This window comes from Telopea speciosissima, chromosome 5 (assembly GCF_018873765.1).
Source record: "Telopea speciosissima isolate NSW1024214 ecotype Mountain lineage chromosome 5, Tspe_v1, whole genome shotgun sequence".
Classification (NCBI taxonomy): Eukaryota; Viridiplantae; Streptophyta; class Magnoliopsida; order Proteales; family Proteaceae; genus Telopea; species Telopea speciosissima.
Window position 1 is genome coordinate 21,671,290 of NC_057920.1, and position 15,479 is coordinate 21,686,768.

General features: G+C 39.1%; 1 protein-coding gene across 2 annotated transcripts in view; it reads left to right on the forward strand.

Moving 5' to 3' along the window:
- Nucleotides 1–223: 223 nt before the first annotated feature.
- The window catches only part of LOC122662661 (protein LAZ1-like), a 68,503-nt gene continuing 53,247 nt past the window's right edge, over nt 224–15,479 (forward strand). The window contains exons 1-4 of one of the 2 annotated variants that reach the window (XM_043858363.1): nt 224–389; nt 10,857–11,155; nt 11,248–11,304; nt 13,735–13,843. In XM_043858363.1, coding sequence (XP_043714298.1) covers nt 11,006–11,155; nt 11,248–11,304; nt 13,735–13,843 — 316 coding nt within the window. In that variant the 5' untranslated portion in view covers nt 224–389; nt 10,857–11,005. The remainder of the gene's footprint in view (nt 390–10,856; nt 11,156–11,247; nt 11,305–13,734; nt 13,844–15,479) is intronic. The other variant, XM_043858364.1, reaches the window with a different exon arrangement.

Genomic DNA, 15,479 nt, shown 5'->3' on the forward strand with positions numbered 1-15,479 from the left:
AAGAGCGTGCGGTGCCTACATATGGATTGAAAACAAGGTCCCCGGTTTCTAAGTTCTAACCCGACAGGCCTCAACCTACGGGTATCCACCCGTCGCAGTCATCCGCACACGTCTGTCTATGATTGGGTCAAAATTATGAGATTGAAGATTCCAATCGCGAACCATGAAGAATCTGTCCACAACATTACAACCGTAGATTGGTACATTCTATATCACGGGCAAATATTCCGCCGAATTGTCGCTTGCATATGATGACTCATCATTTAGAGGTCAGAGTCGCGCATTTCTTTTTGGCGACAGTTAACACCCTTCCTTTGGTCATCTGAAATCCCAAAGAGCCAAGAGCACCGAAGAACAACTTCTCAGACTGCTTCTTTCATCACTAACAGGTTATCTTTTATTCTCTGTCTCTCTTGCAATCTCCTTGTTCCTGTTGGTTCTTGAATTCGTGGAATGTTTGTGAACTTTTTTTTTTTTTTTTTTGGGGGGGTTGTATTTTGATCCATTACTGGGTTCAGTTAAGAATTGACTGGAGAAAACTTTTAATTGTAAGAGTTTCATCTGCTAATTGTGAATTGCTCTATGTTGATAAGAGGTTCATTTTGGATATTTATTATTCTTTTCTCTGTTAGCTTTATTCCGATCAAAAGAAGGATATATTGGTTTGATAAGCCGTCGTGATTGGAAGCTCTGACCTTTTTGTTGCCCGTGTTTCTTTTTTGTTTAATCTTATCAGATGTGGCATTATATTGGTTCTGTTGCTTAATTTCGTAGTTTGAGATCTTGAGCTGTCTCGCTGAGTACCTCCGCTTGGTTTGAACATGGTTGGTGTACCTGGTTTGGGTTTTATTGAGTTTGATCATTCCTGACCTGAATGCATTTAGTAATAAGCCAGATGTTGTTGGATCATAATTTTTCGTTTGAAGGATTATTCGCTTTTTTAGAGTTAAACCTTGATAACGATGTTTTATTTAGTAGTTTCTTTCTCCGTCCCTTGTTGAACTGGCTTCAACACTGTGAGAGAGAGAGGGGGGGTGGGGGCAGCTGAATCAGTGTATAAAAGTTTTCCCAATGCTACTGTCACTGAACCAATACTATGCAAAACCCATTGGCTGGGGCAATTCCAATTTTACAAGCAACAGTTCGTATGTCCTCCCGCAACAAAGATTGGCTAGGCCTACCAGGAGAGATGCACCCACTTTGCACACACTAATGTACTTCAAAACAATTCACACAGTCCACAACACAGTTTACGTGGTTCGGCAATTTGCCTACATCCACGGAGCAATACCCCTTAGGGTCTCGTATTTGTCCAATACTCACCAAATATCAATTGCTCCTACAATTCAGGACTCCTCCTGCTTCAGTCCTTGATATTCAAAGACGAGGGCTACAACCCCCTACTACTCACAGCCACAACTGTGAGTGTGTTGCTACAACTAGACAATTTGTCAAACACTTGTTGAGTACCTACTCAACAGTCCCTTACAATAACAAAAACAATTCAAAATCAAATTCCCAACCCTTATACATCATGGCTAAAATAATTCAACACTCAACTTATGTCCTAGCTAATTACAATGGGAAATTGACAAGAACTTACCAAAGTGGATCAACCACTTGAAGGCCATTGCTCTCATATTGATGTAGATCACAGGTCCATGTGTAGCCGCAGGAACAAGCCCAAAAACCAGCTCAGTGTAGTTCTGGGATTCAACTGTTGTGAGAGGCAGCCTAGTCCGATGATGTGGTGGGTTTTTGTTGGTTCGATGGAGCATCTCATAAGGCAGCCCAAGTCCAGATTGCGTGGAGAAACATGAAGAAGAAAAGACCAAAACACTGTTCACGTGAACAATATCACAGCCCATAGTGATGTAGATAAGTCACTTAGAGGGCTTATTTTAGTGGAAATAAGCCTTGGGTTGGGTTATATATGTGTTGGGCTTTTGATCCCATGGGTTTACTTTGTAATTGGCCAATTTAATGAGCCTAAAATATGGGTAGAGAGTAGGAAAATGGGATTTACTTCGTTAGTTTAGTTAGAGTCCTATTTTGAGTCTGTTTTCTTTATTATTTCACTTTCTTAGTCAATTTAGGTTACCTTGTTAGTTAAGGATAGGGTTAGGCCTTTCCTTTTTAGTGTCTAAGTCTATTTTTGAGTTTTCTATATAAGTTTGTAAGGGAGGCCAGCATTGTACACGAATTTGATTAATGAAATATTGGCTTTAGCCTCTGTCAAAATCCTGAGATAGTGATGTAGATCACAAGTCCATGTGTACCCGCAGGAACAAGCCCCAAAACCAGCCCAGCAAGGTTGTGGATTCGACTGCTGTGAGAAGCAGCCCATAGTTGGCAAGGTGTCACCTAGGCGTCCCTATGGACAGCTAGTGTGAAGATCTGATTTTATTCTATTCTCTTAGTAGTACCTAGTTACTAAATCTATTGGTTTCTATTTTAGTTATTCTTGCATGTGGCTGAATTATAAAACCTAGTAGTGTCTAATTTTAGTTACCTTCTATTTTAGATTAGATTTAGTGTTTTCTATTTTGCTTAGTTTCTATTTTAGATTAGTTTCTATTTTGGAAAAATTTCCATTCTATTGTAAGCTTGCCTAAGCTATTAATAGGCATCACATGTTAATGAAGGAACAGATTTTGGAGAAAAGAATTTTCAGGCCTTGTTGCCATCAGTTATGGGAGAAATTCCATGTTTCAACAGCTGGGATAGCTGTGGGTGAGAAGCCCATTCCCCTATCCCCCCTTCTCTTCTATATCCCTTTCTTCTTCTTCGTATCCTTTTTATGTTCTTCTTCATATGTAGCAGAAAAGTAGCAATAAAAAAAAGAGAGTTGCAGTTTAATTTTTTCTTTTCATTGTATCGATCCTACTACAATCGATCTCCCACTGGTTTCCCTGGTTCAAGGTCGACTATTGCATTATTTGGTATCAGAGCTAAGGAGAGGCGGCTCAAGATCGACGGTTGTTGCATTCTACTTGAAGATTCATCATACAAGTCAGATTTGACAACTCTACTAAACTCGAGGCGAGTTTTTTTCAAGATGGGGAGAGCTGATGTAGATCACAAGTCCATATGTACCCACAGGAACAAGCCCCAAAACCAGCCCAGCAAGGTTGTGGATTCGACTGCTGTGAGAAGCAGCCTGGTATGATGATGTGGCAAGTTTTTGTTGGTTCGATGGAGCATCTTTCTAAAGCTGAAAATAGAAACTAAACTTTGGCAGCATTAGGATAAAATCTTCGTCCATTTGATATCACCAATGGGGCCCACAGAATTTCAAATATTTCCTTGGACTTCCTTCTCCGTGCAAGGCTTATGGAGTCACAACACTGTTCACGTGAGTAGTACCACGTGAACTAACTTAGGTACTGTTCATGTGAACAATACTTTTTTTTTTTTGAATTCTGTTTTTGTCCTGTTCTTTATGCTTTGATCTACGTCCAAGGTTTTAGATCTCGGTTTCGGTACTGGTTTCACCAGCCCACGAAATCGAGATCTCAGTGAGATCTCGCCGAGATGATGTATTTTTTTTTTGAACTCGATGCTAGGTTTCGGTGGTTGTTTGGCCAAGATAGGGGCAGAAACTTGACATTCCCCCTATTTTAGGCCTTCTAAACACAGTGGAACCATTAGTTTTTATAAATTCAAACCCAAACTGGTACTTTGACTACGGACCCTAAGTTGGTAGTCTACGGCGTGCATGAAGTCTACCTATGCTATTCCACACAAACAAGGTTAGTTCATGTTTCTATGAAAAATATAGTTTTAGATGAATAGTTACCTTAAGTTCTTGAGATGCAGCTTGGAGGAGATTAGCAGCTTCAATCTTCAATGAATCAAGCTTTGATTAGGTGTTGGAGGTGTGATTTGCCAAAAGAAATGAAAAAAACCACCCAAAGATTCCCCTTCACAGAGACAAGACAGGTGAGATAGAGGCGAGATCTCGTCGAGTTATGGTATTTTATAAGCTTTAATAAGGTCAAAACTGAGAAATAACTCGAGATCTCGGCGAGATACCATGATCTCGAGCAAGATCTTGTATTATTTATGTATCGCAAGGCATCTCGTCTCAAGTTTCTACGAAACCGAGATCTTGAACCATGTCTACATCAGAGATAATAGGATTATTTCCTTTAATGCAGTAAAGACTAAAGAGGAGGTATTTACTCAGATTTGGTGGGCCCACATGACAGCTTGCATGGAGTACTTTGAATCCAAAAAGGTTGCTGCCTTGCATGAGGTTTTAGAGGTTTATTATTTTAGTTATTTTCTAGATTAGGAATAGAAGTTTTATTTTAATTGGACTTTTGTTTTAAGATATTTCTAGAAGAACCTAAGATGTAATCAGTTGGAATTATAAATAAAGGAATAGGCTGATAACCAGCCAAGTCAAGTTCAAGAAAAAAGAATGAGCTTGGTCAAAGCCATTAATGGCTGTGAGAGACAGGTATGGTGAGAGGCCGTGGGTGAGAGACCCATCCCTATCCCCCTTCTTCTATGTATCCATCTTCTCTATTTTCTATTTTCTTCTTTGTGTCTATTCTGGTTTTTATTTCAATCCCTGCAAATCTGAGATCGACCAAGGTCCCAAACTACTGCTGGGATTCATTCATTCAATAGAAGATTTCATGCAACCTTAGTTGCTGATTGAAGAAAGCCTCAAAATACCCTGTGTATCCTGTTCTTCATTGAAGAGTTTACAATCCTTTAGTAGAATTGATTGCAGCCTATCTGTTCTACATTATTTGGTATCAGAGCCATGGAAGGATGGACTTTCCACTGAAGTCAGATTCGACATCTCTACCAAACTCGAGCACGCGTTTTTTTTTTTCAAGATGGGGAAACTTGATGTAGATCACAGGTCCATGTGTAGCCGTAGGAACAAGCCCCAAAACCAGGCCAGTGTAGTTGTGGAATTCAACTGCTGTGAGAGGCAGCTTGGTCTGATGGTGTGGCCGGTTTTTGTTGGTTTGATGGAGCATCTCATAAAGCAGCCCAAGTCCAGACTGCATGGAGAAACATGAAGAAGGAAATACCAGAACACTGTTCATGTTAATGTTCATGTGAACAGTGTCACAACCTATATTTGCTCAGTTTAGGAATACTTTTTAGTAGATCTGGTGGGCCCCATAACCAGGTGGATGAGATCAGTTTGAAGACTCAATTGCCAATGCATGGAGAACTTCTACAACTGTTTTAGATAGGTTTCTAATTAGGATATAATTCTGTTATTTGATGTAATATTGTAATTAGAGTTAGAGATAATTTAGGATTATTTCCTTTAATGTAGTAAAGACAAAAGAAGAGGTTTTTACTCAGATTTGGTGGGCTCACATGACAGCTTGCATGGAGTACTTTGAATCCAAAAAGGTTGCTGCCTTGTATGGGGTTTTAGAGGTTTATTATTTTAGTTATTTTCTAGATTAAGAATAAGAGTTTTATTTTAATTGGACTTTTGTTTTGAGATATTTCTAGAAGAACCTAGGACGTAATCAATTGGAATTATAAATAAAGGAATAGACTGATAACCAGCCAAGTCGAGTTTGAGAAAAAAGAATGAGCTTGGTTAAAGCCATTAATGGTTGTGAGAGAAAGGTACGGTGAGAGGCCGTGGGTGAGAGACCCATCCCTATCCCCCTTCTTCAATTTATCCATCTTCTCTATTTTTTATTTTGTTCTTTGTTTCTATTCTGGTTTTTATTTCAATCCCTGCAAATCAGAGATCAACCAAGGTTCCAAACTACTGCTGGGATTCATTCATGCTATGTGTAGTATGTTACATAGTATAGGCTCTATTGGAACCCTCTACCTCTCTAGGGTTCCAAAGAGAGGTGTAGAGAAGAGAATGAGCTTAGTTGACTCTCAAACTAGCTCTGACACCAAGTGAGAAGCTAGGTATGGATTGATTCTAGCAAGGAACAATGAGTAACAACTAAGGAGAGAAGAAGGAAGAAGAAGAAAGGTGGAGAGAAAACCATGGTGAAGGAGAATGGACTTCTCTCACCTATCTATTCCACTAAACATATTCTTAGAATTACATATGCCTCCCTAGGGAGGTAAAAGGTAAAAAGTAACAAAAGATAAATATTACAACTCCGTATGACTTATAATAAACCAGTGACTAAAGTACCCCTATTACATAAACTCTAACAGGTACTTGGGTTCAATCAACATGTTTTAAGATAAGTAACACAAAAATAAGTATGTGTGTGTAATCTTAGTAACAATAGGAATGAAAGGATGGTGGTGAAAATTGATGATAGGGAGATACTTCAGAGTGAAAATTGATAATAGGGAGCTAGGTTCAATCAACAGGTTTTCAGATAAGTAAAACAAAAACAAAGTATATGTGTGTAATCTTAGTAACAATAGGACTGAAAGGGTGATGGTGAAAATTGATGATAGGTAGATACCTCAGAGTGAAACCTGGGTTCAATCATAAATAAAGGAGAAATAGAGGATGCTGCTGCATGAAGAACTAGAATAGGGTGGATGAAGTGGATGACGCAGTAGAAGGATGGATGGGCTAGGTATTGTTCTAATACAAACGACTCTTGAATCCACAAAGTAGGCAAAATGAGGCAAAACAATTGATTTCAATATGATCCATTACAAACCCCAAAGATACCTTATATAATAGGTCAAGATACATTTTGAACTAATAAAAGAGCGCCAAAATTCAAAATTCAAAGGCCTGGACGGCCTTGAAAACAAAGGGTTTTTTTTGGGCGGATGCTGAACCGGGCTATGCTTGACTTGTAGATCTCTGCACGCCATTTCCGAAAAGATATTTTAATGGCAAATCAGACGAGAAATTACGAAGTTACACCGTCCGGAAGTTGGCCTGGGAGTTTTAGTATTTTCTGCCAGATCGGGTCACTTTCTGTCGGTCCAGAGATTCCAGGAACTGGGCCAATACTTCCTCTACATGAGTGGATGGGTGCATCTGGAGTGTTGTGTGATCGGCGTATTCCTTTAAAACTCAAAGAAAAATCAGCAATGCTGTATGGAGCTGAATGTTTGGCAATAAAGAAACAACATATAGACAAACTTAGTGTAACTGAAATTAGGATGTTGAGATGGATGAGTGGTAAGTCTTAAGAAGATAAAATAAGGAATGGACAAATTAGAGCTAATTTAGGAATAGCTCGACACATGAATGACATGATAAGTTGCGAGGAAATTGTTTGAGGTGGCATGGACATTGTCAAGGAAGGCTTTTTGAAGAAGGGGTGATTTGATTCAGGTTGAAGGACCTAAAAAAGCCAGGGGAAGGCCTAAACTGACTCTAACAGAAGTGATGAGGAAAGACATGCATATCTTAAGACTGGTGACAAGTATGGCTTTGAATAGAGCTGATTGAATAAAAAGGATCCACGTGGCCGACCCCATTTAGTTGAGATAAGGCTGAGTTGAGTTGAGTAGTTTTTGACTCCATTAAATCTCTTTAAATAAAAATGATACCGTTTCATTTAAAATTTTCTAATGAGAGTAGACATCATTTCTTGTATGGTTATGCTTCCTGGACATAATTCACTTTCTGTGAAAGGAGGTGATGTTTCATTGGAGCTGACTACTTGTTGGAATTGTTGCCTTGACACTGAAAGTGTTAATTTCTCCATATTGAGGCTTAGATGTTCCTATCAAGAAGCTTTGTCCTATGGGCTGCATTTCTTAGAGGTTTATCATCAATAAGGAGAGAACTTCTTTAAAAGATTTGAATAGAGGGATAAAGAGTAGTTTGGACTTTTCTTCCCATCCTTATTACAGTATGTTTTTTGGTTTCTGTTGCCTGTCAAAGCCCTGCCCACACGTCTTCCCCCCCCCCCCCCCAAAAAAAAAAAAAGTTGTGTGGAGGAGCTCTATTGAATTGACAGTTGCATACTTCAGGCTTAGTTTCCGCTGATTCTGAGTCCATTCAACCTGAATTTTGAGCATTGGACCTGTAGTTTGTACCAAATTTCCTGCTAGTTCTCTTTTCACAAAGGGCTCGTAGAGGATTACTGGCTCCCTTTCCTGTTTTGTGCAGGGATAATGCTCCCTTTTTTCCTTATGCCGCTTATATATATTTTCTTGTCTTCCGTAAATGTACTTGAATTTACTGACAAGAAAAGAAGAGAAGATATATCTGGCCATAGATTTGGATTTTGGATGTGCAACCAGCCTCCTACTGTAATTCTTAGGTGTATTATATTTATCCATGGTTAAGTGGTGAGAAAATACGTGGATGGATTAGGACTGATGTAGGAGGTTTAACAGTGGCTATAAGCCTATAATCAGCCATTATCTGTAGTTCTGATGAATCAGAACGAGGACAAGGAACAGGGGCCACCAGTCAAGAGTTGCAGGATTCATAGTATAAACATTGGGAATTGTGACTTGTGTCAATGAGACACAATCACATGTCTATTTATAATAAATGCTTTAAGAGTACAAGGACAGAAATGCCCCTAGGGCAACATAACATAAAACACCTAGGACAATTCTACCCTTATATTCCATATTACAATACTCCCCTGCAGGTTGGAGCATAGATATCACACATGCCCAACTTGCATACAAGAGGACAAAAATTTTTACAACTCAGCCCTTCAGTAAATATATCGGCCAACTGTTCGCCAAACTTGACAAAGGGAATGCAGATCAGTCCTTGCTCAAGCTTCTCCTTGATGAAGTGACGATCTCTCTCCACATGCTTGGTGCGGTCATGCTGGACTGGGTTATGGGCAATACTAATAGCAGACTTATTGTCACAATACAACATCATGGGCAGTGAAGTAGGAATTGTCAGATCAGTCAAGAGTCCCTATAGCCACATCAACTCACATATGCCATGGGACATAGCACGAAATTCTGCCTCAGCACTAGAACGGGCAACAACAATTTGCTTCTTACTTCGCCAGGTCACCAAATTATCTCCAACAAGGGTACAGTAACCAGAAGTGGTCCGGTGGTCATCAGGAGAACTGGCCCAATCAGAGTCTTTATATGCTTCCACCTTCAAATGATCATTAGGAGAAAATAAAATTCCCTTTCCTGGTGCAGCCTTCAAATACCTAAGGATACGTAGGACAGCATCCCAATGAGTGGAATCAGGGTCATGCATGTACTGGCTCACCATACTGACAGCAAAGGCAATATCCGGCCTAGTATGGGAAAGGTAGATCAGCTTCCCAACTAGTCTCTGATATAAGGGTAGAATTGTCCTAGGTATTTTATGTTATGTTGCCCTAGGGGCATTTGTGTCCTTGTACTCTTAATGCATTTATTATAAATAGGCAAGTGATTGTCTCATTGACACAAGTCACAATTCCCAAAGTTTACATGGTATTAGAGCCAAGAGAATTGACCTAGGGTCTCCCACCGCCATCATCTCTCTTTCCCTCCTTTCTCTTTTCTTTTTTCCCTAGCGCCGCCGCCACCTACCACCGCCTATCTCCTCTTTTCGCCTCTCATCGCAACCACCACCCACCACCGCCGTCTCTTCCTTGCGGCCCCCTCTCTCTCGGTTTTCCTTCTAGCATCACCGAGAGGTAGGGAGTCGCACCTCCCTTTGTCCGCCACCCCTCGGTGGTGTTTGTTTCATGACCGAGGGCTTTTTTCCCCTCTTTTTTTTTTTTTTCTTCTGTTCCAGCCTCTCTCTTTGAACTAAATAGGCTGTGATGTCCTTTTTTTTTATACTCTATTTTTTCTTTATGCAAAAAACTTTTCAGTTGCTACAACGATATGATCGATACATCATATAATGACTGCTTCCTTGGATCCAGATAATATGAAGCAATGAGCTGGTTATTAGTTCATGCTATGGGCAGGTCCTTTTTTTGAATTCTAGCCCTACCCTAAAATATCCGATATTACAACAAATAGTTCCCTTGATTCTCTTTTTCCTGGGCTGGGCGACACTAACTGTAAAGTCTCGGCCCAGGAGAAAGAGAATTGAGGGAACTATGAATCCTGCAACTCTTGACTGGTGGATCCCCTGTTCAGCTGTCCTTGTGCTGGTTCATCAACCAGACCTGAGATATGCAGATAATGGCTGATTTTGATCTATGTTAAGGGCTGACAACAAATATCTTTGAAAATGGAAAAATAGGATTTGTGTAGCCAACCCCATTTGGTAGGGATAAGGCTTAGTCGAGTTGATGGATTGCATTATTGATGGTATTGTTATTTTACTTCTAACACTCCTGCTTTTCACCATTATATCTTGAAATTCTTTCTTACCAAAGGAATTCATATTATATGATTGAACTCGTGGTTTGTTTCTTTCAGTACTTTTGCCCAAGTTTTTATCTGCCGATACTAACTGATACGTAGCTTATCTTTAAGGTACTGATACGATACCTAAAAATGTATTGACTGTATCAGGTCGATATGTGACCCGATCTGGTTGATACCTATATGGTTGCTAGGCATTCTAATCTTTTTCTTTTTTTGGCAAATCAACTTGATTCCTTGCTTCAACTGGCAAAGACACTCCAGTGGTGTTGATTTCATCATTGTTTGGGGATTAAACAGCCTGCAATCAAGGATCAAAACCAGATTTGCACAAGAACAGTTATCTATCAAAAATTTTATTTTTTTGCTCAAATATTGATTTTAGTGTTGTTTTGTTGCAATTAATTATTAGATTAGTGAAAAACAACCTGAATGATTGCATCAAAGTAGGTTGGTTTTTTTTTGTCAATGACGTGTAAGAATTTCCATACTTTTCTTGACCATTTTCATGCGTATCTTTAGCTTGTCTTGTGTCTCTTCGATGCAATAAGTCTCTTTAAACCACCCTTCCATTACGATACCCGATACTAATACTTTAAAGATATAATATGAGTTTTCAGGTTGGGTTATTCACTTGTTATGCATGTGTACAGGGCTTTATGGTGAACCGTGCTATTCCGATTGCTGGAGAACTTTATTTAGGGATTTAATAATTCCATTATGGTTGCTACCCATAAGAATCTGGTGAATTTGAAAATTGGAATAGCTGATGAAGATTACAGCGTATCTCAGCCTCTTTCTCGTAGCTTACCTCCCGCCCACATGGGCAGCACTATTTTCTGCTGTCCTTGTGATTGTCACTGTTTCACTTTCAATGTACCTCATTTTCGAGCACCTTTCAGCATATAAGAATCCTGAGGTATTGTTCCAACGTTCCTCATAAGATTTTCTTGAGCTATTTCTTTTCTGGTTTATGTAACAGACTAACAGTTTATGCTCTTTGCCTAACAGGAGCAGAAATTTCTGATAGGTGTCATCTTAATGGTCCCTTGCTACTCCATTGAATCAGTAAGCTTTTTTTTTTTAATGAAATAAAAACTTCATTAATTGAAAAGGTATTCACATACATTATCTTCTATAGTCATGGACAGTCTACTTAGTTGGGCTTTATTTGCACAAACATGAGCTACAGATATTATCTCCCTACTTTGTTTAAGCAAATTAACAACCCAAAAGCCTTAATAAATAAAGAGACCTCCCAAAGTAGATTAAAAATATTCCAAGGCCAATTTTCCTTGGTACCCCGAGAAAGCCAAGTAACCAGCTGTTCGTAGTCTGTCACTCTGTCCATACTGTCAGATCGCTCCATCCAAGTTCCTTAGCTCAGTGCACCTCTTGAAGTATTCCCTGCAACTTGTATTCTTGTGATGATCCTACACCACCATTATCCAAAGCTAACATAATGAACTGTGAATTAGATATAAAAATTGAGCGCCATCCAGCCATGCCAGAAGCTTAATCATAGCTACAACCACAGAGAATGAGATGCTCCACCCCCTCAATTTTTTTGGGTGGTAGTATACTAGGGATAACTGGGCCGAGTGAGCTTGATTGATAACCTGGTGAAGAGGATAATCTGAAAGATGGATGTCTGATACCCACTTGTAAATAGATTGAACACAAGTTACCGGATTTGGCTTACATTTCTGAAAGATAACAGCATTATGAAGCAACCAAATGAAATAAAAAAAGACACCTAAAACTGACACAATACACTTCTTCTGACACTTATCCAAACAAGGGTCTTACATGAGCTTATCAACTAAATCTAGAATGGTCCCGTGTCCTTTGCCATTGTTGGCCTGGCTGGCGCACTCCTCTTCCCCTCAGCCGGGAATGGATTTGGATTGACATGACTTTCGGAGGGAAATCGATCTGCGACTCGGTTGGCAAGATTGCCTTTTGCGCCACCATCTCCCACATTTGGATGGAATGCAACCTTAGAAGATGGACATCCAACTCCCGCTCTTTCGACACGATTTGCAAGGCCATCTTTTTTGATGTTTCATCTAAAGTTAGTTCCCTCCCCCTTTGTGATGTGAAGGATTCCCCAAGGAACAGGCTCATTGTTGTCTCCTGGGGCCTCCCTACATCTATTTTGCGCCCTAACTAGTCCCTAGTTAGGCTTTGTTGCCCTTGGGCTTGTATATTCCCTCTTTTTTCTTCGTAATTAAATTTTTATTCATCCAAAAAAAAAACTAAATCTAGAATAGAAGAAGCAGAAAAGGTTCAGTCCTCAATCCTAGAGGTCCAGCAGAGAAAATATTTTTGGTGACCTCACAAGAAAGGAACAAATGCCAATCACTCTCTAATTCTTTTTCGCACAAACAACAGCAAGGGTCAATAGAGAAATGAATTTAGCCTGCACTTAGTACTCACCCCATCCACCAGAACCTTCCAGAGGAAAAGAAACAACTTTGGATGAATCTTTAAATGCCATACAAATTTCCAAACTTTAGCATTCCTGCTACAAGACAAAGGTCCCATCATATCTTGACTCAATAAATGAGAAGCAATCTTAGTATTAAACACCCCAGTTTTACTAAAAAGACAGATCCAAGCATCACACAGACTAACTGAACTGAGAGGGATACGACATATAGCATCCACAACCTCCAAAGGGAATAAAGATTGAATAATATTTACATTCCAAGAGCCATTACAAATTAGCTCATTAACATTAGTGAAAGGGACGTTAGGGGGAGGAGAGATGGGAATCTTAAATTACTCAGAGAATCAGTAAGCTTTTCTTGTTAGAGAACATATAAAGTCTATTGAAATTTCAGGCACATACTGAGAGTATATGGAATTCTCATTGAGTGCACTGTTTCCTAGAATGTACTTCTCTTTTGGACAGTCTATGGCCTGAATCATTTATAATGTATAGATCACTACACTTCTTTCTCTTTTGCTTGAATATAAATTCAACTATTTTCTTTCTGGGATAAGTAACCTTGATAAGTGAGTGTCATTTTATGTTTTAATATTTCATGGTCAGACATTGTTTTATGAGGATTTATATGAGAGTCCAAATTCTTCCTTTTTTTTTTTCAGAGATTCGTTTGTTATTTTATATTTTTCATTACTTATAATTTTACAAATCCGACATAACCTTGTTTGGTTTATATCCGAATACACAGTTTTCAGATTCATTGAACTTTGAATACACATTGATTTTACTAGAATGGGTTCATCCTTCCTACGACCGGGCACAAATCAAGATCTTCATTTTAACTTAATTTGTCATATAGTTGGTTGTAAAATTCAATACTTGACATCATTTCTCTAATTTCTTAAGTAGAGTTATTATAATGTGGTGCCTTTCAAGCATTATTTATCATGGATAATGTTTGAGCTCTATTCTTTCATTGGCTGCTGTCATATGCATCTAGTGGGATACAATATGTTGTTGGCTGACATGATTATTCACTTCGACAGTATGTATCATTGGTGAATCCATCAATTAGTGTTGATTGCGAGGTCCTACGTGATAGCTATGAGGCTTTCGCCATGTACTGTTTCGGAAGATACCTTGTGGCATGCTTGGGTATGCCTCCATCTAGTGAACTGCTGATCTGCTGTCTTCCTATGATTCATTCTCATTGTACTGCTGTTGTTGAATTCTTACCTTCCTGTTATTATTCTTCCTTAATTTTTGATAGATCCGCTTTTTAGTAGCTGTAGATATCCTTCTTTTATTTTACCCCCCTGGGCAGCCCTCCCAAATTATATTAATCATAGAGGAATAAACTAATACAAATGGGGGACCTTCCATCTTTCTCCTAACCGAGACTACCACATAAGAAACTTAAACTCTCAATCACTAAAACCATACCGTCCCAATTTCAGAAGTTGAAAATGTCCAAGGCCTAAATGACCTTCCAAAAACACAGCGCCTACTGGCAAAGCCTGAAAAGATTCAAATACAACCGTATGATTGAAATCTAGTGAAAGTTTTTATTTTGCTGAAGGTGAAATCAAATTCCATGCACATGATACCTTTAACAGATATAAGTCAAAATCAGCGATATGTTTTACCAAAATCTGGTTCATTTTGCTGGATACTCTGTGTACCAAAATTTTCAATATTAATTTATTTTTCAATAGAATAAGAAAATAACCTAATAAATGCATAGAAACAATATAACAGAGTATAAGGCCTTGGTTTCCTGCACAGCCCACACAGCAAGACCATCCTTTGCAGGCTTGCAGCCCTAATATCTGCCATGTGGCGGATCAGGTGGGCCTTGATTTTGTGGGCAGGCGCAACCCAGGGTTCCTGCTTGCATGTCAAGTTTCAGCCCTAATGGAGTTGACTATTCTGTGAAATAAGACCTGAAAAGTCTTTGAATATTTCTTCAAGAAATGGTCTGACATTACCTTAACTCCTAAGGTGAAATTGTTTGGAGGAGGGCCAAACTCTGTTTTTTTAGTTCCAATGAAAAAAATAGTCTTTTTAAGCCACTCTACGAGGGAAGTCCTCGGGTCGAATCTTTTCGAGTTCATCCCAAACAAAGCGAACCCATTCCTGGTGCCATCCTTATGCTATATGCTTGATCATTTGGAAAGAAAGAAATAGAAGTGTTTTTTATGATGAGAAGCCGGGTAAAATCAAATTGTCGGTTGAAGTTCTTCAAAGATTGACGGAATGGGCATGTGCTACAACAGAATCCTTTGATATCAGCCCTTGAGATCTTGGCACTGATTGGCGGACCATTTAGGAATTGTGACACTTTTCTGCCGAGATAACCTTCCCCCCCACCCTTTGTTTTGTATATGTTGCACAGCAACTAATCCTCAGAAGCATGGTTGTCAAAGCGTTTAGGCGACCCAAGGCGTTGGAGGGGGACCTGAGGCCCTAAACTCAAGGCGACCAAGGTGCCTGGACACTTAGGCATCAATGCCTAGGTATCGATGCCTTGACAACTATGCTCAGAAGTACATATCATATAATTTATACTTTTCTTCTCCGTAATATATTATTTTTGTTGTTGCTGATAAAATAAGTCCAGCCTTCGGAAATTTTGTTGAAAACAAATAGACTGTTGAAATAGAAGAGTAAATGCCAATAAATGGGGGTATATGATAGAATTTGGTTCTGAAGTTTGACTAGTGGTGAATTGAGAACATTTTCTCAATTTACCCAACATTGAAATTGCCACATCACCTTTCTACATGGCAAA